Source organism: Schistocerca nitens, chromosome 6, assembly GCF_023898315.1.
Source record: "Schistocerca nitens isolate TAMUIC-IGC-003100 chromosome 6, iqSchNite1.1, whole genome shotgun sequence".
Classification (NCBI taxonomy): domain Eukaryota; kingdom Metazoa; phylum Arthropoda; class Insecta; order Orthoptera; family Acrididae; genus Schistocerca; species Schistocerca nitens.
Genome location: NC_064619.1, coordinates 286,945,009 through 286,971,675, shown reverse-complemented (window position 1 = coordinate 286,971,675; position 26,667 = coordinate 286,945,009). Strand labels below are relative to the sequence as shown.

Sequence of the window (26,667 nt, the reverse complement as noted above, 5' to 3'; positions counted from 1 at the left end):
GCTTAAAAATATCCAACAGCTATGCAAAGCTTTATTCGCCAGCAGACCCACAAAAATACACTGTCCAGTCACATTAATGTGACACTTGTGAGAATTCTGATTTATCACCTTTTGCAGTGCGAGACGGGCAGAAAGAGAGTTAATGAGATTCTGCAAGGTACCAACAGAGGTGTGGAGCCCCAGTGTCATGGTCATATGTGCTAGGTTTCTCGGTCGAGGATTATGGCATGAAGAGACCGATATAAGTAGTCCCAATTCTCGACTGGGTTAAAATCCAGTGGTTTTGTTGAGCCGGGGGGTATGGTAAACTCATCCTGATGCTTTGTGAACCACATATATACACTGCGAGCTGTGTCACACGTTGCATTGTCCTGCTTGTAGTTGCCACTGTGCCAAGGAAAAACAAAATGCATGTAGTTGTGGATATGGTCCCCAAGGATAGATGCATAGTTGTGTTGATTTATTGTGCCATCCACGATGGCGAGATCCCCCAGAGCATGCCACTAAGACATCCCCCAGATCACAACGCTCCCTCCTGTTTGTAGGGTCTTTGGTTTCAGACGTTTAACGCCGTACAAGCCACTGGCCACCTGTCCGATGGAGTATAGAACGTGATTCATCGGAAAAGGTCACCTGTCGCCATTCAGTGGACGTCCAGTTGCGTCCAGTATTGTCGTGCAAATTCTAGCCTTCGTCGCCAATGATCATCACTCGGCATGGGTGCATGAAACAGGCGCCTGGTGCGGAGAGCCATACGAAACTATGTTCACTGAATGGTCAATAAGGAGGTATGGCTGGCAGCTCCTTGGTTCATCTGGGCAGTTAGTTCCTCAAAGATTGCATGTCTATTCACCTGTACGCATTTCCGCAGCCATCGTTGACCTCCTGTCATCTATGGCCTGTCATGAAATGCTTCCATCCTTGGTCCTAAAGCTAATCGCGATGCCCTTTTGGCCGTCAGATAAATCGCTCCATTGCCCTATTACGACAACGACTGTGCTGTTTTCTGCTTCCTCCCGACCTGGTTTATAGACCCTTCACTGCCAACTGATGTCTATGTGTGGTTACCGCATGTTGACAGCTAACATAGACGGTGGTCACATTAATGTGACTAGAGTATGTAGTACATAACAACTCAACAGCAGTCACGGGCAAATTGTTTACCTGCCCGAGCCGCCAGATAAGGCAATTCCAAAAAATGTCGCCACTATAAATGATTAGTCTTGTACGCGAGATCAGATTATGATTGAGTTATCTACAAGCGATGAATTCCGATCCGTGTCCTGTCAGCACGGCCAAACTATACACTGAGCCCACAGTGGGACTTACACGAAACCCAATCAACCGCAAGTATCCACAGGTAAATTGTGGAATGTCTGACTCAACATAAATAATCAAATTCTTCATAGCAGTCAGGGCTGTATGGTATGCCATAGTAAACAATCTCGTACCAACAGAGGAAAGGCACACAAATTAAAACTACGACCTTCACCGCAGTGTACGTCATACAAATTAATTGGTACCCTGCAACATATATTTACTTGTCGGAACCAGACTCAGATTTGCACATGGACCAGGAAAAAATTATCAGTTATCTGCAGAACTAAACAGAACGCCATAACAGCGCTATAAATCACAAAACACGATTGGATTGGATTATTGTCAGAAACGAAAAACAACAGTTGCATTTGGCTCAACGGGAATTGCGTGTAGTACATTCTAACAAAAAAAAATCTGTCACTCCAAGAATATATGTATTACATCACTCGACAACACAGAAGTATGCAGAATAATGAAAAAATAAGAAGTGGAGCAACAACTTCCTCGCCAAGGCAGTTTAATGGATATTAAGAATCTTTATACTGAAAAGAAGTATATTTCATCAAAAAGCAACGTAGTTTTCACAGTACAATTATATTTAACATGAAGGAAAAACAGTAGACTTGACCAGAAAAAATATAACGTTTCATTATGAACCTTTCTTCTAACTACGAACATATGGGAAAGCTATGAAGTGGCAGTAAAGATCTGCAAATTGCAGCTTGGAACCCGTGATTACTACTCATTTGCACATGTTTTGATATACGGAACTGCGTACTATTACTATAACAATTTCTAGGTGTTAGCGATGTACCGAGTGGTTGCAGCTAATCAATTAGGTCTTGTTTGGGCTGTAATTTTCATATGCCAGTGCAACTTGGTAGATATGCTGATGCGGTCATGTGGATCCGATTTAGACTGGAACGAAAAGTAGTTTCAGTTCTGGCCACCAGGTGCAAATCTAGCGCTGTACAGTTTGTATGACGGTAGGAAATTCGCATTTGACAAGCTATAATTTGTATGGAGGTGGTATCTGTTCTTTCGGACAGGCCCGAAAGAACAGATATCATCTCCATATAGTTAAGGCTAACCGATCATTAACCTTCTTCTTCCGTGCGGATGCACACGCATTGCCCAAACTCTTACGGGACTCGGTAAGATTGTCTGCCCCGAGTAATGAGTGTAGTGCGCAGGGGCACTAAGAATGTAGTGTGTGAACATTAAGTTGGGAATGTGGCTCTCACGGGGAGCGTGCGAGGGATAAATCCCTGCAGTCGCACAATCTTCTGTGTCCTCGGTGGCTCAAATAGGCACCGGCCCGGTGGCTCAGCGTATTCGGTCAGAGAGCTGGTTGGCCTCTATAATAAAAAAAAAAAACTGATTAGAAGAATCAATTAACGAACTTGAGCGGATGTCACGTGACGTCCGCAACGACCAAACACAACGATCAACAACGAACAAAATGAAAAAAAAAAATGGATAGAGCGTCTGCCATTTAAGCAGGAGATTTCGGGTTCGAGTCCCGGTCGGGGCACACATTTTCAACTGTCCCCGTTGATGTCCATCAACGCCTGTTGACAGCTTAAGGTATTAATTTAATTATCATTTTAGCTATCATGTGAGTGAACAGTATTTCTATCGACAAGAGAGTCCGTGCATGGTTAGTGAAACTTACATCGGAAAGAACTCATAGAAAATGTTGTGGGGAAGGCTAACCAAAGGCTGTGTTTTATTGGCAGGACACTTAGAAAATGTAACAGACCTACTAAGGAGACTACCTACACTACGATTGTCTGTCCTCTTTTACAATACTCCTGCGCGGTGTAGGATACTTACCAGATAGGACTGACGGAGTACATCGAAAAAGTTCAAAGAAAGGCAGCACGTTTTGTATTATCGCGAAATATGGGAGAGAGTGTCACAGAAATGATACAAGAGTTGGGCTGGAAATCATTAAAAGAGGGGCGTTTTTCGTTGCGACGGAATCTGCTCACGAAATTCCAATCACCAACTTTCTCCTCCGAATGCGAAAATATTTTGTTGACACCGACCTACACAGGGCGGAACGATCACCACGATAAAATAAGGGAAATCAGAGCTCGTATGGAAAGGTATAGGTGTTCATTCTTTCCGCGCACTATACGAGATTGGAATAATAGAGAATTGTGAAGGTGGTTCGATGGACCCTCTGCCACGCACTTACATGTGATTTGCAGAGTATCCATGTAGATGTAGATGTAGATGTTTTATGTGACCGGCAGCATTTACAGTGTTGCATTGAGCAAGTATCGCCGAGTGAAACATCTGAGGAGAGGCCCAGTGTCATTAAATGGTTTAAAGAAGATGATAATGGAATTCAAAAACACGGGTGAGCCTGATGTGTCACCTGGAAGAGGACGACGTCCTATCCTGGTGGAAACTATTGACGAGGTTGCTGTTGCTGTAACTGACCATGCAGAACGTGCCCCGGATAGAAGTAGTGTTGGTGCAGTGTCGCGACACTTGTCCATCCCCTGGTCAATAGTACGGAAGGTTTTGGAGCCTATATTATACTGTTACCCGTACAAGATCCAGACCACGCAACAACTGAAGCCTCATTATTCGCAGCAAAGTTCTGAATCTGCTCTTTGGTTTCTGACAGGGATAGAAGTTGAGGACATGTGGCTGGGAAATATTCTACAGACTGACGAGGCGCATTTTTCGCTAGAATACACAGAACTGCCGAATTTGAGGTATTGTCAAACCACATGTTGTACACAAAGAGCCACTGTACTCACCGTATGTCACTGTGTGGTGTGAATTCACAAGCACATTTATTCTTGGTCTGTTCTTCTTTTAAAAGAATATACGCAGAGCGTCTGTCAGTGTACAGTGATGTCTGCACGTTATCGAGACCTCTTTGTACAACATGTGATTGCTGCTTTGAAAGAGCGCAACTGTATGGAACTCTGTTTTCATGCAAGATGTGGCAGCACTTCATGTCGCTCGCCCGCGAATGTGTTATTTCCGGAGGTTTTCCAGATGTATGGCCTACAAGATTACGTGATCTGAATCCATGTGACTCTACGGATATCTAAAAGATACTAGGGACGCGTTCAGACTCTACATTATTTGAAGACCAATGTTCACGAACACGGTATTAGATTCCACCAGAACAGTTGGGAGCAACTGTTGTTCGCCTTGTTTTACGTATGCAGCATCTCTTCGACATTTCCGGTGGTCATACCGAACAAACTCTGAAAGTAGTGGTTATAAAATGGGCGTTATGTCTTTCTCCCTTGTTTGGCGTTTTCTGCCCATTCCTATTAATAATCAATTACATATGGAAACATTTCTAGAGGCGTTTCTTGCATTCAAGCGTCGGGTTTGCAAATGGTGGTCAACGTTGGAACCAATTTTTTTCCCAGCTTGAATCGGTTCCGCATTAACGTATTAGAATATGCACTAACTGTCGCTGCCATACGATAATTGCAGCCCACACTGGACCTCTGTGAGTAGCTGCACTGTAAGTTTCCTCCTGGTAGTATCCTACCACCTGTATCATAACATAATCTGAATACTGTTAAACAAAAGTCTGTAATTCAGAAACAAAAGGAAATTTTTAAAAAGTAAAGAGAAACACTTTCACAAAGCGCGACAACTCTCCAACTCGGGGCATGGTACTCATATTAACAGGTAAGGGTCCATATCCCAAGCACCTACACCGAGTGGGATGTAGTAACACGTCAACATGTGAATGTCTAGAGGAAGGTTACGCTGATCATTTCGTTTCAAGTTACTCCCGTCTGCAAGTAGAGAGAGGATGCGGACGGCTAGACTGCGATCTGCAAACAACTGCAAATGACCAAAACTTGTCGAATACAGTGAACCATTAACAGTATTTGGAGAAATACAGCTACAATAAGCCGAGAAGTGTGGGCATGAGTCAAACAACGACGGGGTAGAGGGTTTCCGCCATCACGTTTTACAGGAATGCGTCGGTGATGAATGAAGCGCTAATACCTGAGGTGTGGCCTGTCGATCAACAAACTTTACTCCATTTCGGCGCCCCTGGCTCCCTAGCGGCGTCGCCCGTCGCTGTCCAATTTATTACTCAGGCCTGGGGGTGGGGGAGCCACCCATCCACACCTCTACCCCCTCCTCCAACACACACACACACACACACACACACACACACACACACACACACACACACGCAACACGGTGATTGCCTGACGGCGGGCTGTGCTCTGACGACACAAGAATAACTTGTTGGACCAGCATTCAGTTTTAGAATCCAATTTCAGTTGAACTTTGAAGTACAGCTAATTGCCACAGGCAAAACAGAGCACGACGCACCCAAAAGCGAATGGTGTTTTCTCTCTCTCTCTCTCTATTTTCTTTTTTAAGAGTAGCATAACGTCGAACAAACGGCGCTCATGTGGAGTTTCTGTGTTTGGGAATGTCTGCCGGTTCTGCTGCAACAGTAACTAGTGTTTCTGCGATTAGACCCGTCTCATTGGCGTCTGTCACTCTACAAATAAATATCTTAAGTTCCACTTCGTATCTCATGTTTCAGTCTTGGCATATTAAGGAAGTAAGACCTCAGTGTGCGATGTGGCGGATTCTCCATGTCACCAAAATGAGCAGCCGAGGAAATGGAGGATCTAAACATCAACAGCTTCCCTCCCCTACCCACTGAATGTTTACCTGACGATGCAAATTTTCAGGACTGACAGAAAACGGAAAATGTATCGGTTTGACTTTGTTATTATTCTCGTGTCAGAAATATGCAGATTTATACACTTAACAAACATTACATTTGATCAAAACTTGGCTATATTTAGTGCATTCTCCGAGGCTTGATACAAGTCATCTTCCATGCAAGAGATCGGACACAGTCGACACCGAAACATCTGTGTAACTGTCTTATCTTCTCCACCGTCGCCCTTGAGGTTGTCTTCTTTGTCGTCGACTGGTCTTGCCGTATTAACCCTGAACCTACCCAATGCTGAAATCAATCTAGTCAAGGACTTCTATGTCAGCCATCCCTTGCCATAACCTGATGGAAGAATTTCAGATATACTTTTCCAGCCAGTGCGAAGGGGTCTTTAGCTTTGATCTCTGGTTCTGAGTTCATCTGATGTTCTCAGAAAGCTACTCCCAGATTTCACTCTTTACGCATACATTCATGTCACGTAATGGATGTGTTACCTCCGGCTCCAATTTCTTCCTTTTCTTGTTCGCAGCTATTTTTCTTCGAAAATTAGCTGCTAAAGTCACACGACTGGAGTGGGTTTTGAAGATATTGTAATAAGTCTGCATTTGTTGTTGACCTCTACATTCAAATGTATGACTTCATTTATACCAAACAGAACCGCACACTCTGCAGCAAAATACCGCAGAACTGTTTCGGCTTCACTACGCCATAGTGAATCAGTTTTCTGAGGAGACTGTTCCTGACAGAAACTCTTAGCTTGGTGTTCATGTAATGGTTCTTGTATGTAAGAGACATTTTGAGTGTCGTTCCTAGGTATTCTGCAGTATCACGTTGTTTAAATTCAACCCCTGACCTGACAACCTTTAATTTGCGAGTGAATTCCCGGTTTCTTAAATGGAAAGCACATACCTGTGTCTTCGATGGATTTGGTTTAAGTTGATTTGCACTGTAATCTCTTGACACTCCTTTCAAGAGCATTAGTGAGTATGTTTTCTACCGATTCAAAGTGTTTGCTCAGTATGGCTAGGGCGAGATCATCGGTATACAAGGAACACTGGTACTGGAGGCCAGAAGTTGGTCATCCGTAAATATACTCCTGGAAATTGAAATAAGAACACCGTGAATTCATTGTCCCAGGAAGGGGAAACTTTATTGACACATTCCTGTGGTCAGATACATCACATGATCACACTGACAGAACCACAGGCACATAGACACAGGCAACAGAGCATGCACAATGTCGGCACTAGTACAGTGTATATCCACCTTTCGCAGCAATGCAGGCTGCTATTCTCCCATGGAGACGATCGTAGAGATGCTGGATGTAGTCCTGTGGAACGGCTTGCCATGCCATTTCCACCTGGCGCCTCAGTTGGACCAGCGTTCGTGCTGGACGTGCAGACCGCGTGAGACGACGCTTCATCCAGTTCCAAACATGCTCAATGGGGGACAGATCCGGAGATCTTGCTGGCCAGGGTAGTTGACTTACACCTTCTAGAGCACGTTGGGTGGCACGGGATACATGCGGACGTGCATTGTCTTGTTGGAACAGCAAGTTCCCTTGCCGGTCTAGGAATGGTAGAACGATGGGTTCGATGACGGTTTGGATGTACCGTGCACTATTCAGTGTCCCCTCGACGATCACCAGTGGTGTACGGCCAGTGTAGGAGATCGCTCCCCACACCATGATGCCGGGTGTTGGCCCTGTGTGCCTCGGTCGTATGCAGTCCTGATTGTGGCGCTCACCTGCACGGCGCCAAACACGCATACGACCATCATTGGCACCAAGGCAGAAGCGACTCTCATCGCTGAAGACGACACGTCTCCATTCGTCCCTCCATTCACGCCTGTCGCGACACCACTGGAGGCGGGCTGCACGATGTTGGGGCGTGAGCGGAAGACGGCCTAACGGTGTGCGGGACCGTAGCCCAGCTTCATGGAGACGGTTGCGAATGGTCCTCGCCGATACCCCAGGAGCAACAGTGTCCCTAATTTGCTGGGAAGTGGCGGTGCGGTCCCCTACGGCACTGCGTAGGATCCTACGGTCTTGGCGTGCATCCGTGCGTCGCTGCGGTCCGGTCCCAGGCCGACGGGCACGTGCACCTTCCGCCGACCACTGGCGACAACATCGATGTACTGTGGAGACCTCACGCCCCACGTGTTGAGCAATTCGGCGGTACGTCCACCCGGCCTCCCGAATGCCCACTATACGCCCTTGCTCAAAGTCCGTCAACTGCACATACGGTTCACGTCCACGCTGTCGCGGCATGCTACCAGTGTTAAAGACTGCGATGGAGCTCCGTATGCCACGGCAAACTGGCTGACACTGACGGCGGCGGTGCACAAATGCTGCGCAGCTAGCGCCATTCGACGGCCAACACCGCGGTTCCTGGTGTGTCCGCTGTGCCGTGCGTGTGATCATTGCTTGTACAGCCCTCTCGCAGTGTCCGGAGCAAGTATGGTGGGTCTGACACACCGGTGTCAATGTGTTCTTTTTTCCATTTCCAGGAGTGTATACTGAACGGGATTGACGCCAGTACTCTTCCATGAGGGAGACTGTTCTTCTGAAACGTCCGTCGGCTATGCCGTCTTTGAAAGTCAACGAAGATGAAGAACCCAGCTCCCGAAATGGGTGATTCGGATAGTAATAAGAGAAATGTGCTGTGCGGGAGCTCTACCAGAGAAATGCAGGGATGAATGAATTGTCGTTCGTACGACGTAATAAACGGATTAACATGTACTTAGGGCTAACATTTTAGGTGTTACAAAATTGTTTTTAATAATATCTATAGTTTCTCCTATTGGAATGTTGGTTTATAAGTTTTTTTATATCAAGTAAGGCTAATCTAGCCCCTGGCGGAATATTTTTGCTATGAATTTTTGTTTGCTAATTCATAACGGTTCTTTACTCTATAATGTGACTGGCAGTATTAATAATCGCCATTGTAGATCAGGAGTTTATAAATTAATGTGCAGTGATTGTGACAAAACATATATTCGTCAAAATGGGCGTAGTTTTACGACACGGTTCAAAGAACATATCCCGGAAACAGCAGGTAAAAAAATCAGTCTTTGGACAACATCTGAGTTGTAATAATCAGCCGGCCGGAGTGGCCGAGCGGTTCTAGGCGCTACATTCTGTAACCGCGCGACCGCTACGGTCGCGGGTTCGAATCCTGCCTTGGGCATGGATGTGTATGATGTCCTTAGGTTAGTTAGGTTTAAGTAGTTCTAAGTTCTAGGGGACTGATGACTCAGATGTTAAGTCCCATAGTGCTCAGAGCCATTTTTATTGTAATAATTATTCAGAAGGAGATATCATGAATAACCTCAAAATTCTGCATACTATTACAAAAGGTTTACTCGTGAACACTCTGGAAAAAATAGAAATATCTGTGTATTTCAAAAATAATCCGTTAACCCTGTTGTATGAACAGGCGGATTTACGAGGAAAAGCTTTCTTCGAATTATTCGGCGGCTTGATTTAAGTAGACTACTGTTTTTCTGTTTTACCTTAATTCCGGTGGCATTTTCATTTTGTATACTAAAATCTCGTAGCAGATAGATACATATAATTATGCTCTCCACACTTTCGCCAAACCCAAATACTTCGGGGGGGGGGGGGGGGGGGGGCTTATCCAAATACTTCTATCGGATAGATACATGGTATAGCGTGATTCATCTAGCCAGATCATTCGTTGCTCGTCATTCACTGTTCAGTTGCGTCGCTTTTTGCACCACCTCAATTGTCACATAGCGTTGATAATGAAAATTTGTGGCTTACGAGGAGCTGCTCGACCAATTTATCTCATTCTTTCTAACTCCCTATCAACAATTACTGTGCTACCTGGACTGCTAGTAGCATTTTGGAACTGACGAGTGACTCTTTCTGCTCATTTTATGCGATTTTTTACAGCCATCCTTCCGATGTTCGACGGTCCGTGTCCGTCAGTACTTAAGGTCTGTCTTGGTTTAGCTGCGGTCCTTCCTTCGCGTTTTCCCTCCAGAGTCATACCACCATGAGTCGACTTGGGTAGCTCTAAGAGGATTGAAATGCCAGTGATGGATAGGATACTCATGTCACATCCAACGACTAGGCCTCATTTGAAGAGACTGAGCTATACTGACTGGTCCATTCCGCTGTTACCGCTTCTCTACTGACAACACAATACTCACCGCCTCCTTTTAACTGCGGGTTCGCCTCTAGTGACATCTAGTAGCAAATTCCCCATTACATTGGAGTGTCCAGATACTTTAGACCGTACAGCGTATGTCTCATGAAATAACCATGACGAGAAAACCAAAGAAATTAGATCTCACGCAGGAGCTCATCGAAAACCGTTCCTCCCACAATGGAAACAGTGGTACCAGAGGTAGGTCGTAAGGTGGCTTGCATAATACATACACTGTTCAGCCAAAACATTATGACCACTGCCTACCACGACGTTGCATGCCACTTGGTGGCGTTGCGACACGTGACGCGGTAACTAAAGTATGCAAGCGGTGCACACACGGATGGGGGATTACCCTAGCGAAGATACGGGGTCCAACTGGAGAAATCCATTGACATAAGCGACTTCGACAAAGGGCAGATTATTATTACGCTGCGCCCTTGAACGAGTATCTCTAAAACGGTGAAGCTGGTTGAATGTTCAAGCGCTACTGTTGTGAGCATCTACGGAAACAGGTAGAAGGTCAATGAGACTACCATTAGCCGCTAAATGATTGGACGTCCACGACTCTTCACAGAACGTAGCGTTCGCAGGATTCTCTGGTGTATAATGTAGGATAGATGGTGATTTGTGGCATCTCTTCCGAAAGAGAAAAGTGCTGGCGCACGCACAAATGTTTCGTAGCGCACCGTTCATCATACATTGTGGAACATGGAGCACTGCAGCAGACCATCCCTACGTGTTCACATGTTGACCCAAAGAGATCGTCAATTACAACTGCAGTAGGCACGGGAGCATCGGGATTCTATCGGCGATCAATGGAAACGTAAAAATGTGATTCACCCAAAGAGTCCACACGTCATAACTGACGATGTCTTGACCCAAAGACATCGTCAATTACGATTTGAGTAGGCACGGGACCGTCGCGATTCGACCAACGGTCAATGGAAACGTGTCGCCGGCCGGGGCGGCCAAGCGGTTCTAGGCGCTACAGTCTGGAACCGCGCGACCGCTAGGCGTCGCAGGTTCGAATCCTGCCACGGGCATGGATGCGTGTGATGTCCTTAGGTTAGTTAAGTTTAAGTAGTTCTAAGTTCTAGGGGACTGATGACCTCAGAAGTTAAGTCCCATAGTGCTCAGAGCCATTTGAAACGTGTCGGCTCTTCGGGTGAATCACATTTTTGCCACACTAGGTCGATGGTCGTCTCCACAGATACCGTCATCAAGGTGAACGGCGGCTCGAAACGTGTAGCGCAAAAAATGTTCAAATGTGTGTGAAATGTTATGGGACTTAACTACTAAGGTCATCAGTCCCTAAGCTTACACACACTACTTAACCTAAATTATCCTAAGGACAAACACACACACACACACACACACATGCCCGAGGGAGGACTCAAACTTCCGCCGGGACCAGCCGTGTAGCGCACCACGGACGCAGGCTGGTGGGACGAATATTAAGTTATGAGAGATATTCTCCTACGCTTGCATGGTACCTGTGGCAGTAACTGAAGACACGCTGACAGCTACGAACCACCTGCATCCCTTCATGCTTGATGTCTTCCTCAACTGCGGTGTCATCTTTCAGCAGCATAGCGCTGTCCGTTCCTCGGAACCGAATCCGTGCCACAGTCGTTTGAGGAGCATTGTGGTGGGCTCATTGTGATGTCTCGGCGACGAATTCACGTGATGGCAAATCCAACAGATCCCATCTGCGACGCTATCGGGCGCCATCACCTCGTACGCAAATCAGCGTAGACATCTAATGCCACATACCTCCACAAACCTACCAACAAACTATCGGATCCCTGATACGCAGAATGAGCGATGTATTTGGAACCAAAGACGCAAAAAGAAGCTATTAAGCAGTTGGTCAAAATGTTTTGGCTGATCATTGTATGTACATTTAGAATAACAGAGAGAAACATCACTGATGATGGTCTTAAAAGTAGAATACAGAAGATCTCGATGTTCAAAAAAAGAGCACTGTCAGAAATTACATGTAGATATGTTTTACAATTCTGCAACACCATTACCAACAGTGACTCCGATAAGTGGCAACACAAACAAAGATACTGGAGGAACTCGTTTACAAAGCGCTGAACGTTGGAGTGTGCTCACCTTCCTGGAGTGTCTTGGTCTCGGCGGCCTGTCCCGTGGGAAAGATGGTCTTCACGTAGATGCCCATGTGGCCCCTGGGCGAGTCGCGGCCGCCCACGATGCTGAAGCCCAGAGACTTCTTGCCTGGGCCCTTCTCGAACAGCACGGTGTGAACCTGCACACACCGACGGGATACTCTGACACTGACGACCACATCACAACTGGAAAAGGAACCCCTAGGTCAATACCATCACTCTCCTCTAATGCCACAGTCATACCCACACAGGAACCAAGATGTATGGACTAATCTCCTTGAGTAGTTACCGAAATACATTTAAATAGCAGCATGTACGTCAAGGCAAATGGGTTGTCATTAACTTTTGACAGAACTCCATAGGCACGGTAATTCTCGCAGTGTCTAGAAACTGCGTGGCGGGCAGCCATTTCTGTTGAGTTACACACAAAATTAACCTTTAGCCTCAAACAATATACAAAATATCACTTGAATTCGAAGTAAAGTCGTTATTATGTCACACACAGAGCTGTCGAAAGTCATGGGATAGTGATATGCACATACACTCATACAGATGGCGGTAGTACCAGGTCCACAGGTATAAAAGGGCAGTGCAGTGTCGGAGCTGTCCCCACGTAATCACAGCTGAACGACGGGAATTAACAGACTGAGTTAGAGATAGACGTATGGGACATTCCATTTCAGAAATAGTTAGCGAATTCAGTATTGCGAGATCCGCAGTGTAAAGCGTGTGGCGAGAATACCAAATTATCAGGCATGACCTCTCACCATGGATAACGCAGGGGCCGACTTGCTCCACTTAACGGCCGCTGAGAGCAGAGGCGTTTGCGTAGAGTTGTCATTCCTAACAGACAAGCAACACTGTGTGAAATAATATCAGAAATCAGTGTGGGACATACGACGAACGTATGAGTTAGGAAAGCGGCGAAATTTCAGGTTAATGGGCTACGACAGTAAACGACCGACGCAAGTGCCATTGCTAACAGCACGCCATGCCATGCAGCGCCTCTCCTGGGCTCGTTACCATATTGGTTGGACCCTAGACTACTGGAAAGCTGTGGCCTGTTAGATGGATCCCGATCTCAGTCGGTAAGAGCTGATGGTAGAGTTCGAGTGTGTCGCAGACCCCAAGAAGCAATGGAGCCATGATGGTGCAAATGGTTCAAATGGCTCTGAGCACTATGGGACTTAATTTCTCAGGTCATCAGTCCCCTAGGACTTAAAACTACTTAAACCTAACTAACGTAAAGACATCACACACATCCATGCCCGAGGCAGGATTCGAGCCTGCGACCGTAGCGGTTGCGCGGTTCCAGACTGTAGCGCCTAGAACCGGTCGGCCACCAGGGCCGGCGGAGCCATGTTGTCATAAGGCTCTGCGCAAGCTGGTGGTGGCTCCATAACGGCGTGGGCTGTGTTTACATGGAATGGACTGGGTCTTTTGGTCCAACTGCACCGATCACTGACAGGAAATGGGTATGTTCGGCTACCTGGAGACCACTTTCAGTCATTCATGAGCTTCATGTTCTCAAACAATGATGGAATTTTTATGGATGACAATGTCATATGTCACCGGGCCACGTTATTCATTATTGGTTTGAAGAATATTTTGGCCAGTCCGAGAGAATGAAGATCGCGCGACATGAATCCCACCGAGCATTTATGGACATAATCGAGTGGTCAGTTTATGCACAAAATCTTGTACTGACAACGCTTTGCAATTATAGACGGCTTTAGAGGAAGCATGGGTCAGTATTTTCGTAGGGGACTTCCAATGACTTGTTGGGTCCATGCCACGTCGAGTTGATGACTACTCCGGGGAAAATGAGGTCCGACACGATACTAGGAGCTCGCATGACAGCCGGCCGAAGTGGCCGTGCGGTTAAAGGCGCTGCAGTCTGGAACCGCAAGACCGCTACGGTCGCAGGTTCGAATCCTGCCTCGGGCATGGATGTTTGTGATGTCCTTAGGTTAGTTAGGTTTAACTAGTTCTAAGTTCTAGGGGACTAATGACCTCAGAAGTTGAGTCCCATAGTGCTCAGAGCCAGCTCCCATGACTTTTGTCGCCTCCGTGTATAGCTCTAACAAGGGCATCACTAGCCACTATGTTAAAAGAAGCTGCCCGAGTAGAAAGAGTGGAGATGCGCATTGCTTGGAAGCCAATGTAAAAAGATAGTTGAAACGCAATATATGTCACACATCTTAGACCAGGGTACTGGTGTGACATAAATTTGTAGTTCCAACATAAATTTCACGTGTCTTGAGTTTCCAGCCTGTTTTTTTTACGTATGAGTGGTAAAAATAATCAAATATTACACAACATTCTGACATTTCAGTTGATTATTGGTAAGAGGTCATGGGTTATTTGATCAGAATGAATATGGATAATGAGCCATGGTAAAAATCGCTGTTTTAAAGAGCGCGCCGCAGCGCGTAGTGTGAAGCAGTCGCCCTCCGCTTCTGGCGGTGGCGCCGCTGTGGCAATGGCATTTTTGATGTCCCCCTCTGGTGGGAAAGGGAAAAGGTTGCCTGTTCACGTGCATTTAAGGGGCGCTATGAGCTCGCTAGTCGGTGAGTCTGGGAGTCGGTGCAGTGAGTCGACAGAGTCAGTAGGAAGGCAGACACTCGCATGTTAGTCAGTCGGCCCTAAGTCTCAGTCGCTGTTGGGTTGTGGGCTGAGTCGGGTGTGTCGTTACTCCGCTGTTGGACGAGTTGGCAGTCAGCAGCAGGCAGGTCCGCACGGTGCAAGTACGCGCCGGGACCGTGATCGAAGCAGACGGAAGGCAGTTGGTCGATCGGTCGGCTGGTCGTCGGATGGCGACATGTGGTCTGCTGAGCACTGACACCAGGATCAGTCGGGAAGAGTTGGCAGCCAGCAACAGTCGGGTCCGTATGGTGTTGGTATTCACAGGGACCGCTGTCGGCGAAAGCGGGCTGCCGTTGGTCGTTTGCTCGTCCGGTCGTCTTAGTCAACGACGTCTTGGATTCTCAGAATGAACACCATTTTCCGAGTCGGGATGTGGTTGGACCTTGTTGGTTCGTTGGAACTGAGCAGCGACGTAGTCTCCACAGCGCGAAGCCAGGCCGGGGCTTTTGGCGGCGGGCACGCGCTGTTGCATTTAGAGGCACTAGCTGCGAGAGCGACTTTTCGCTTTCCTCCGAAGCAGGATCCTCAAGTTGGGTAATTAGTTACTTCCTTTTGAATCTCGACTGTTACGATTTGTTCGTTATTTGTGGATTGTTGTTTCCTCAGCCGTTCACGCGTGTGATAAGAAGTGGTGTGTGTTGTTGTCTAGAACCCCCAGTCTTATTCCGTAGTGATTTGACAGTTGTGACTTGTGTTTTCTGTATTCTTTTAAAACTGTCTTAAGTGGTGTTTGATGCCTTGATCTTGGTGAGGGCGAGTTAGAAGGTGTAGGTATCTTGGTTTACTAGACATCGGCCGATATTCTCTGTTGCTTGTGCGGTTGGATCTGACGGTTGGAAATCGGTCAGACTGTCGGTCGGCGTGCTAGTATGTCTGTCGTTCGGAGCTGCCTCTGTCATGTTTGTCGGATTTGGTGTGTTAGCGAATTTATTGCTTGGAGTGTAACGGCCTAATTCCTGAAATATGTTTTTATCGTGCCTATCATCTTGAGAGGTGGTATACGTGTACTGTAGAGCATGGTAACTCGTTTGGCCAACCTTATGTAATTTTATATAAGATTGCATTTCATGGGCTTTTGTTTAAATGGTCATTTTAGTATATAAAGTTGCCACCCTTTCACCGTAAGACTTTTGTTAGAAGTTAAAACCAAGTTGCACCTTCGGTGCCAAGTTAATCTTTTAATTTTAGTGTTTTGTACCATTTCTATCCCTCCTACGGGAAGCATAGTTTGTGTGTTTGTGTGAATTGTTAAAACTTTTACTTTAAGGTAATCTGGTGTGTTGCAGATTTGCACCAGTGTAGTCTTTCAGAGGTTGTTGTGAGCAGTCGTGACTATGGCCGTGTCAAAAGGGAGTGACAATGTTCTCAGCCCAAAAGCTCATACACTCAAAAATTTGTTTCTTTCTGCCTCTGAATAAATTGTAACTTGATATTTAGAGGGTGCTTTCTGCTTATAGTTTAAAATCTGTTTCTTAAAAAAAAGCTTTTAGGAATAAAATTCCCATTTGTTAAAAGCAATTTGATTTTGATTTCATCAGTTACTTCCTGGCAACTACTTCCACGCTCACATAGTGTGATTAAATGAGTAAATGTTCTTGATTAATCGCTAGTAAATAAAATAAATTTTTAAGAATATTCTTTGAGAATTAAATCCACGGTTCAGACAGAATGATCAAAAGACTCTGAGAAACAATGGGTAGGGGCAACCAAGTGATTTGTTTAACTCTGAAAGGATTGGTCGGAATTGGCGAACAAGGAGGACTAGAGAAGAAAGTGCACACCTACCAATACGTTAGAGAGCAACAAAAGAGAAGGATACAGGAAATGGAGACAGAGAGAGAGAGAGAGAGAGAGAGAGAGAGAGAGAGAGAGTCACCAGTGGATGAGACAAGAGGATGCTGAAGGTCTCGGAAGAACAAAGGTTGGATGAAGAGGTTGTGGCAGGAGAAGAAGAAAACAGAACCCATTAAGGGGCTACCCTTGTCGTACAGAGGTCGTAACAGAATAAAAAAGAAGAGGGAGAAGATGGTGGTTCGTTTACTTGCCAAAAATAGTTCTCGGTGCTAAGACTGGCGAGGCGCGACTCACCGTCATGGGGTGCTGCTGCTGGCGCTGCTTGGTCTCGGGGGAGGCGCCGCGCAGCGCGGGCGTCGACACGAAGACGTCGTCGACCATCTCTGCGAGCGGCGAGCGGGCGCCCGTGCTGTCGCTGAGGGTGCGCTTCTGCGCGGCGTCGCCGCCGGCGGAGAGCAGCCCGCTGGCGCTGTTGCAGACGCCGACGCCGCCGGCGCTCGCCACGGCCGCCACGTGCAGCGCCGCGCGAGAAGCCCGCCGCGTCGCCAGGTACGGGTCGCGCCGGTTCGTCAGCGACACCGGCGGGATGATCGGCCTGCCGGCAAGGGGAACCCGTAACCACCTAGTGGTGCAGCCCTCTTACAAGGAAAATACTCACCTTCAACAACAAAACCCGAATACAAATAATTTTAAAATACTTCCCACCAGTCAGAACTAAAAATGGTTCAAATGACTATGAGCACTATGGGACTTAACTTCTGAGGTCATCAGTCCCCTAGAACATAGAACTACTTAAACCTAACCTAAGGACATCACACACATGCATGCCCGAGGCAGGATTCGAACCTGCGACCGTAGGGGTCGCGTGGTTCCAGACTGTAGCCCCTAGAACCGCTCGGCCGCCCACGCCGGCCCAGTCAAAACTAGGGACCTAAATTGCAGGCATTTCATCCGTCGTTTTCTGCTCCCTCTAGCAGAACTTCAGTGGAAGGTGCGGTTTCAACGACTGATGGAAAACACCTGCTGTTATTGGACAGCCCCAGCCACAACGCGCTTAGAAAAATTACGGAAAAACTCACCCACAGAGGCGGCCTGTGTGGCCGAGAGGTTCTAGGCTCTTCAGTCTGGAACCCCGCGACCGCTACGCTCGCAGGTTCGAGTACTGCCTCGGGCATGGATGTGTGTGATGTCCTTAGGTTGGTTAGGTTTAAGTAGTTCTAAGTTCTAGGGGACTGATGACCTCAGATGTTAAGTCCCATAGTGCTCAGAGCTATTTCAACCATTCAACCACAAAGTCCATACCACTGGGTACCGGAAACCGCCTCTGACGTTAACAATATCCAACAGGACGAACACACTGGCGCTGCCAGGAATAATATGTTACAACATGATAAATTATAAGGTACTAGCCGTTAATTTTACTTGGGCTGCGGATCCAGTATTTAATCCCCCTCATCATAGCCAGTTACATCTATCACTGTGAAGTATGCTATACAGACAAAATGTACTTCATAGAAAAATTTTTCTGCATATCGAGTGGGGTGTGTTAAAGATGATGTTTTATTAAAAGACGCATACGACTTATTTGTGTCGTGATACTTGCCTTGGTCCTCACTCACTACTAATGGAATTATTCATGGACTTGCTATAGTCTACCGGCCGGTGTGGCCGAGCCGTTCTAGGCGCTTCAGTCTGGCACCACGCGACCGCTACGGTCGCAGGTTCGAATCCTTCCTCTGGCATGGATTTGTGTGATGTCCTTAGGTTAGTTAGGTTTAAGTAGTTCTATGTTCTAGGGGACTGATGACCTCAAGTGTTAAGTCCCATAGTGCTCAGAGCCATTTGAACCTTTTTTTGCTATAGTTTGAGGAACTGACACAGGGAACATGAGACTGGGATAGTAATTATAGTGATTCAAGAATTCTTCAGTAAGATATATTTCCACACGGGTATACAGGGTGTTACAAAAAGGTACGGCCAAACCTTCAGGAAACATTCCTCACACACAAATAAAGAAAAGATGTTATGTGGACATGTGTCCGGGAACGCTTAATTTCCATGTTAGAGCTCATTTTAGTTTCGTCAGTATGTACTGTACTTCCCCGATTCACCGCCAGTTGGCCCAATTGAAGGAAGGTAATGTTGACTTCGGTGCTTGTGTTGACATGCGACTCATTGCTCTACAGTACTAGCATCAAGCACATCAGTACGTAGCATCAACAGGTTAGTGTTCATCACGAACGTGGTTTTGCAGTCAGTGTAATGTTTACAAATGCGGAGTTGGCAGATGCCCATTTGATGTATGGATTAGCACGGGGCAATAGCCGTGGCGCGGTACGTTTGTATCGAGACAGATTTCCAGAACGAAGGTGTCCCGACAGGAAGACGTTCGAAGCAATTGATCGGCGTCTTAGGGAGCACGGGACATTCCAGCCTATGACTCGCGACTGGGGAAGACCTAGAACGACGAGGACACCTACAATGGACGAGGCAATTCTTCGTGCAATTGACGATAACCCTAATGTCAGCGTCAGAGAAGTTGCTTCTGTACAAGGTAACGTTGACCACGTCACTGTATGGAGACTGCTACGGGAGAACCAGTTGTTTCATTTATGGGGGCATTTGAAAGCTCTTGTCTACGCAACCCCGGTACCAAAAGTAGAGACTCTTCGTGCTCGTATTGTGGACGGCTGTGATACAATACGCCATTCTCCAGGGCTCCATCAGCGCATCAGGGATTCCATGCGACGGAGGGTGGATGCATGTATCCACGCTAACGGAGGACATTTTGAACATTTCCTGTAACGAAGTGTTTGAAGTCACGCTGGTACGTTCTGTTGCTGTGTGTTTCCATTCCATGATTAATGTGATTTGAAGAGAAGTAATAAAATGAGCTCTAACATGGAAAGTAAGCGTTTCCGGACACATGTCCACATAACATATTTTCTCTCTTTTTGTGTGAGGAATGTTTCCTGAAAGTTTGGCCGTACCTTTTTGTAACACCCTGTATAAAGAGGCAACGCCGTTCACAGAAATCTCGCACACTTTTTGATAGATTTACTTCAGATTTTTACACCAGTTTCTATATAAACATTCGGACGGACGTAGGTTATATAATTTTTAAATGTATATAATATATAAATATGTATGTAATATACAGGGTGGTCCATTGATAGTAACGGGTCCAAAATTCTCACGAAATAAGCATCAAACGAAAAAACTACAGTGAACGAAACTCGTCTAGCTTGAACGGGGAAACCAGATGGCGCTATGCTTGGCCCGCTAGATGGCGCTGCCATAGGTCAAACGGATATCAACTGCGTTTTTTTTTTTAAATAGGACCCCCCATTTTTATTACATATTCGTGTAGTATGTAAAGAAATATGAATGTTTTAGTTGGACCACTTTTTTCGCTTTGTGATAGATGGCACTGTAATAGTCACAAACGTATAAGTACGTGGTGTCACGTAAAATTCCACCAGTGCGGACGGTATTTGCTTCGTGATACATTACCCGTGTTAAAATGGACCGTTTACCAATTGCGGAAAAGGTCGATATCGTGTTGATGTATGGCTACTGAGATCAAAATGCCCAATGGGCGTGTGCTATGTATGCTGCTCGGTATCCTGGACGACATTATCCAAGTGTCCGGACCGTTACGTTATTTAAGGAAACAGGAAGTGTTCAGCCACATGTGAAACGTCAATCGCGACCTGCAACAAATGGTAATATCCAAGTAGGTGTTTTAGCTGCTGTCGCAGCTAATCCGCACATCAGTAGCAGACAAATTGCGCGAGAATTGAGAATCTCAAAAGCGTCGGTGTTGAGAATGCTAGATCAGCATCGATTGCACCCGTACCATATTTCTATGCACCAGGAATTGCATGGCGACGGCTTTGAACGTCGTATACAGTTTTGCCACTGGGCACAAGAGAAATTACGGGACGATGACAGGTTTTTTGCACGCGTTGTATTTAGCGACGAAGCGTCATTCACCAACAGCGGTAACGTAAACCGGCATAATATGCACTGCAACGGAAAATCCACGATGGCTGCGACAACTGGAACATCAACGACCTTGGCAGGTTAATGTATGGTGCGGCATTATGGGAGGAAGGATAATTGGCCCCCATGTTATCGTTGGCAATCTAAATGGTGCAATGTATGCTGATTTCCCATGTAATGTTCTACCGATGTTACGACAAGATGTTTTACTGCACGACAGAATGGCGATGTACTTCCAACATGATGGATGTGCGGCACATAGCTCGCCTGTGGTTGAAGCGGTATTGAATAGCATATTTCATGACAGATGGATTGTTCGTCGAAGCACCATACCATGGCCCGCACGTTCACCAGATCTGACATCCTCGGATTTCTTTCTGTGGGAAAAGTTGAAGGATATTTGCTGTCGTGATCCACCGACAACGCCTGACAACATGCGTCAGCGCATTGACAATGCATGTGCGAACATTACGGAAGGCGAACTACTCGCTGTTGAGAGGAATGTCGTTACACTTATTGCCAAATGCATTGAGGCGCACGGACATCATTTTGAGCATTTATTGCATTAATGTGCTATTTACAGGTAATCACGCTGTAACAGCATGCGTTCTCAGAAATGATAACTTCACAAAGATACATGCATCACATTGGAACAACCGAAATAAAATGTTCAAATGTACCTACGTTCTGTATTTTAATTTAAAAAACTTACCTGTTACCAACTATTCGTCTAAAATTGTGAGCCATATGTTTGTGACAATTACAGCGCCCTATATCACAAAGCGAAAAAAGTGGTCCAACTAAAACATTCATATTTCTTTACGTACTACACGAATATGTAATAAAAAATGGGGGTTCCTATTTAAAAAAAAAACGCAGTTGATATCCGTTTGACCTATGGCAAAGCCATCTGGTTTTCCCCTTCAAGCTAGACAAGTTTCGTTCTTTGTAGTTTTTTCGTTTGACGCTTATTTCGTGAGATATTTGGCCTGGTCTCGATCAATGAAACACCCTGTATAACGTAGCAATCTTCTTAGCAAACATCTCCAAACGTTCTTGACCGACCCACTTCAAATCGTTACATCTTACTTTAATAAGAATTCGGACAGACGTATGCTGTATATATTTAAATGTATAAGTAGGTATGTAATATACTCTGATCCGAAAAAATTGAAACACTAGAAGATAATAAATGTAGTGTTGTGAAATTTCGGGATGTATTTTTTTCTAGGTAACACATTTTAGTGGTTAATATTGCAACTCAACCGTGGTCCACGGGTAGCATGTTTGAGAAGTAATCAAAATGTCCTCCGTTCTGTGTTTGAACCCCGCAATCGCTTAAATTTTGAAGAAAAATCATCAGCAGTGGCTGCCGAAAACTTCCGGCATAAAAAGTCACGCCTCATTCAGCCACTGGCTTTTTCAAAGAGGGCGGAGGAACGGACAGAGGTTCAAGGCACTCTCTTGTCCTTGGGGTGGGAAACTGCTTCTAAAGGTGGAAGAATCAGCAATGATCAACGACATGAGGAACCAAAGGCAATGAAGACCACTGCATTAATGACACACAATGTGTTCCCACAGGACACGTGGTCTGTAGTTGAAAAATATCATGATGATCTCTCTATTGGCAAAAGATTCCGGGCTAGTCCCCGATTCGGATCTAGGGAAGAGAACTTCCAATGCGAAGGTGACCATGAGAAGAAAATTGAATAACAAACGAAAGGATAATGCTCGGCGAGTCTAGAATGTCAGAAGCTTGAATGTGGTAGGGAAGCTAGAACATCTCAGAAGGGAAATGTTAAGGCTCGATCTAGATACAGTATTGTGCGGGTCACTGAAGTGAAATGGAAAGAAGACAACGATTTCTGGTAAGATGAATGTAGGGTAATATCAACAGCGGCAGAGCCGGTCGCTGTGGCCGAGCGGTTCTAGGCGCTTCAGTGCGGAACCGCGCTGCTGCTACAGTCGTAGGTTCGAATCCTGCCTCGGGCATGGATGTGTATGATGTCCTTAGGTTCGTTAGGTTTAAGTAGTTCTAAGTCTTGGGGACTGATGACCTCAGATGTTAAGTCCCATAGGGCTTAGAGCTATTTGAACCATTTTTTGAACAGCGGCAGAAAATGGTATAACGGGAGTAGGATTCGTTATGAATAGGAAGGCAGGGCAGAGAAGAAGTTACTGTGAACAGCTCAGTGATAGGGTGGTCCTCGTCAGAATCTACAAAAAACCAACACCTGGCAGTTATACCTGCCGACGACGCAAGCGGAAGAAGAAGAGATAGAGACAGTATATGAGGATATTGAATGGGCAATTTAGAACGTCAAGGGTGATGACATATTTCAATGTGACTGTAGGGAAAGGCGTAGAAGAAAGGTCGCGGGAGAATATGGGCTTTGTACTAGGAATTAGAGAGAAGAAAGATTGAGTTCTGCAATAAATTTCATTAGTAATAGGGAATACTGTGTTGAAGACTCGCAAGAGAAAGAGGTATACTTGTGAAAGGCCGGGAGATACGGCAAGATTTCAGTTAGGCAGTAGCAGCTGGCCGAGACACAAGCAGCAACAGGGAAGTAACCGATTATGTGACTTTCACGAGTTCGTAACCAGGAGCGAATTTTATAATATCATCTGCGTGCTTTAATAGTTTAATTTATTGAGTTCTGCGTTTTCATTTAATATGTAACAGCCACAGTTCTCTCGTTTCCGTTTGCGTAGGAAAGTAAACCGTTTATGTGCTATATTACAAGTTCTACACTCCTGGAAATGGAAAAAAGAACACATTGACACCGGTGTGTCAGACCCACCATACTTGCTCCGGACACTGCGAGAGGGCTGTACAAGCAATGATCACACGCACGGCACAGCGGACACACCAGGAACCGCGGTGTTGGCCGTCGAATGGCGCTAGCTGCGCAGTATTTGTGCACCGCCGACGTCAGTGTCAGCCAGTTTGCCGTGGCATACGGAGCTCCATCGCAGTCTTTAACACTGGTAGCATGCCGCGACAGCGTGGACGTGAACCGTATGTGCAGTTGACGGACTTTGAGCGAGGGCGTATAGTGGGCATGCGGGAGGCCGGGTGGACGTACCGCCGAATTGCTCAACACGTGGGGCGTGAGGTCTCCACAGTACATCGATGTTGTCGCCAGTGGTCGGCGGAAGGTGCACGTGCCCGTCGACCTGGGACCGGACCGCAGCGACGCACGGATGCACGCCAAGACCGTAGGATCCTACGCAGTGCCGTAGGGGACCGCACCGCCACTTCCCAGCAAATTAGGGACACTGTTCCTCCTGGGGTATCGGCGAGGACCATTCGCAACCGTCTCCATGAAGCTGGGCTACGGTTCCGCACACCGTTAGGCCGTCTTCCGCTCACGCCCCAACATCGTGCAGCCCGCCTCCAGTGGTGTCGCGACAGGCATGAATGGAGGGACGAATGGAGACGTGTCGTCTTCAGCGATGAGAGTCGCTTCTGCCTTGGTGCCAATGATGGTCGTATGCGTGTTTGGCGCCGTGCAGGTGAGCGCCACAATCAGGACTGCATACGACCGAGGCACACAGGGCCAACACCCGGCATCATGGTGTGGGGAGCGATCTCCTACACTGGCCGTACACCACTGGTGATCGTCGAGGGGACACTGAATAGTGCACGGTACATCCAAACCGTCATCGAACCCATCGTTCTACCATTCCTAGACCGGCAAGGGAACTTGCTGTTCCAACAGGACAATGCACGTCCGCATGTATCCCGTGCCACCCAACGTGCTCTAGAAGGTGTAAGTCAACTACCCTGGCCAGCAAGATCTCCGGATCTGTCCCCCATTGAGCATGTTTGGGACTGGATGAAGCGTCGTCTCACGCGGTCTGCACGTCCAGCACGAACGCTGGTCCAACTGAGGCGCCAGGTGGAAATGGCATGGCAAGCCGTTCCACAGGACTACATCCAGCATCTCTACGATCGTCTCCATGGGAGAATAGCAGCCTGCATTGCTGCGAAAGGTGGATATACACTGTACTAGTGCCGACATTGTGCATGCTCTGTTGCCTGTGTCTATGTGCCTGTGGTTCTGTCAGTGTGATCATGTGATGTATCTGACCCCAGGAATGTGTCAATAAAGTTTCCCCTTTCTGGGACAATGAATTCACGGTGTTCTTATTTCAATTTCCAGGAGTGTATATCAGGGGCGAATTATTTACTTTCACCTGAGTGCTTCAGTAGTTGGGTTTTTGAATCTTTGCGGATTAATCTAATTTATGAGACACAGTTATTGCGTTTTCGTCAGGGTCTACAGTAGAGTAGTGCAGCACGTGCTGGATAATCCGTTTATCTGCATAATTTAGTTTTCCATGGTCTTTAATATGGACAGGGACTGCAAGCCGAGCTGAGTTGGTGACATTTCGCTCTCAGCTGCAGGCTGTGATGGCTTCGGTTACACAGCTTGAGGCTGCAGTGGATGGGTACCACTGTTGTGGGCCGGCCGTGGGAATCCAATGGGCGTTCAGCACGTCAGAGTCCTCTGACTGGTCCTCACCGGTGGCCTGCCCAGTTACTGCTCGCACTGAGGCTGATCCCTCACCTGTGGTCGAGTGGGAGGTCGCCCAGGGGCGTAGCAGACGGTGAAAGACTTCCCAGGTGGCCGCACGTAAGGCCTCCCCAGTTTGTCTGTCAAACAGGTTCCACGTACTGTCTGTGGCTGACACTGTGGCTGAGCTAGATGCTGTCGCCTGTCCTGTTTCAGAGGAAATCTCAGCCTGCAAGATCCGGACAATTACAGAGGGTGGGATTATTGATAGTTGGGAGCCTCAACGTTAGGCACATTATGGGGTCTCTTAGGGACATGGCTGCCAAGAAGGGAAAGAAAACGAATGATCACTCCGTGTGGTGCACACTGGGTGGAGTCATTCCAGATGTGGAACGGGTTCTCTCGGATGCCATGAGGAGCACAGAGTGCAGCCAACTGCAGGTGGTTGCTCACTACGGTACCAATGATGTGTGTCACTTTGGATCAGAACAGATTCTCTCTGGTTTCGAGCGGATAACAGGAGTGGTAAAAGCTGGCAGTCTTGCTTGCAAGATGAAAGCAAAGCTGACCATTTGCAGCATAGTCGACAGGATCGATTGCGGACCTCTGGATCCACGTGAGGGGTCTGAATCAGAGGCTCAGACGGTTCTGCGACCGCGAAGAGTGCATATTCCTCGACTTGCGCGAAAGGGTGGTTGGGTTTCGGTTTCCGCTGATTAGGTCAGGTGTCCACTATACGCAAGAGGCGGCTACACGGGTAGCAATGGCTGTGTGCCGTGGACTGGGCTGTTTTTTAGGTTAGAGGATCTCGGGTAAACACAAGAAGGGCTTCAGTCACAAAGGGTGCAGGCCCAACACAGGAAGAACATGGATACAGGAACCATTGGTATAACAGTTGTAAGTTGTCGTAGCTGTGTTGGGAAAGTACCAGAGCTCCAAAAGCTAATAGAAAGCACTGATCCTCAAATTATTATAGGCACTGAAAGCTGGCTAAAGCCGTATATAAGCTCAGCCGAAATTTTTGCGAAGAACCTAACGGTGTTCGGAAAGGATAGGCCAAACACGGTTGGCGGTGGCGTGTTCGTTGCTGTTAAAAGTAGTTTATGTTGTCGCGAAATTGAAGCAGATAGTTCCTGTGAGTTAGTATCGGCAGAGGTCACTGTTGGCAACCGGAATAAAATAATAATTGGATCCTTTTACCGACCTCCCAGTTCAGATGATACAGTTGCTAAAAGGTTCAAAGAAAACTTAAGTTTGATTTCAAACACGTACCTGAATCATGCAGTTATAGTTCGTGGCGACTTTAATTTACCCTCGATATGTTGGCGAAAATACGTGTTTAATTCCGGAGGTACGCATAAAACATCATCCGA

At 46.7% G+C, this 26,667-nt stretch overlaps 1 protein-coding gene across 1 annotated transcript in view; it reads right to left on the bottom strand.

The window, feature by feature from the left end:
* LOC126263323 (serine/arginine repetitive matrix protein 1-like) overlaps positions 1–26,667 on the bottom strand; it is a 550,556-nt gene that overhangs the window by 56,098 nt on the left and 467,791 nt on the right. Inside the window, exons 13-15 of the mRNA XM_049960412.1 lie at positions 17,268–17,361; positions 17,061–17,195; positions 12,313–12,466 (exon numbers count right to left, since the gene is read on the bottom strand). Of these exons, the coding sequence (XP_049816369.1) occupies positions 12,313–12,466; positions 17,061–17,195; positions 17,268–17,361 (383 nt within the window). The remainder of the gene's footprint in view (positions 1–12,312; positions 12,467–17,060; positions 17,196–17,267; positions 17,362–26,667) is intronic.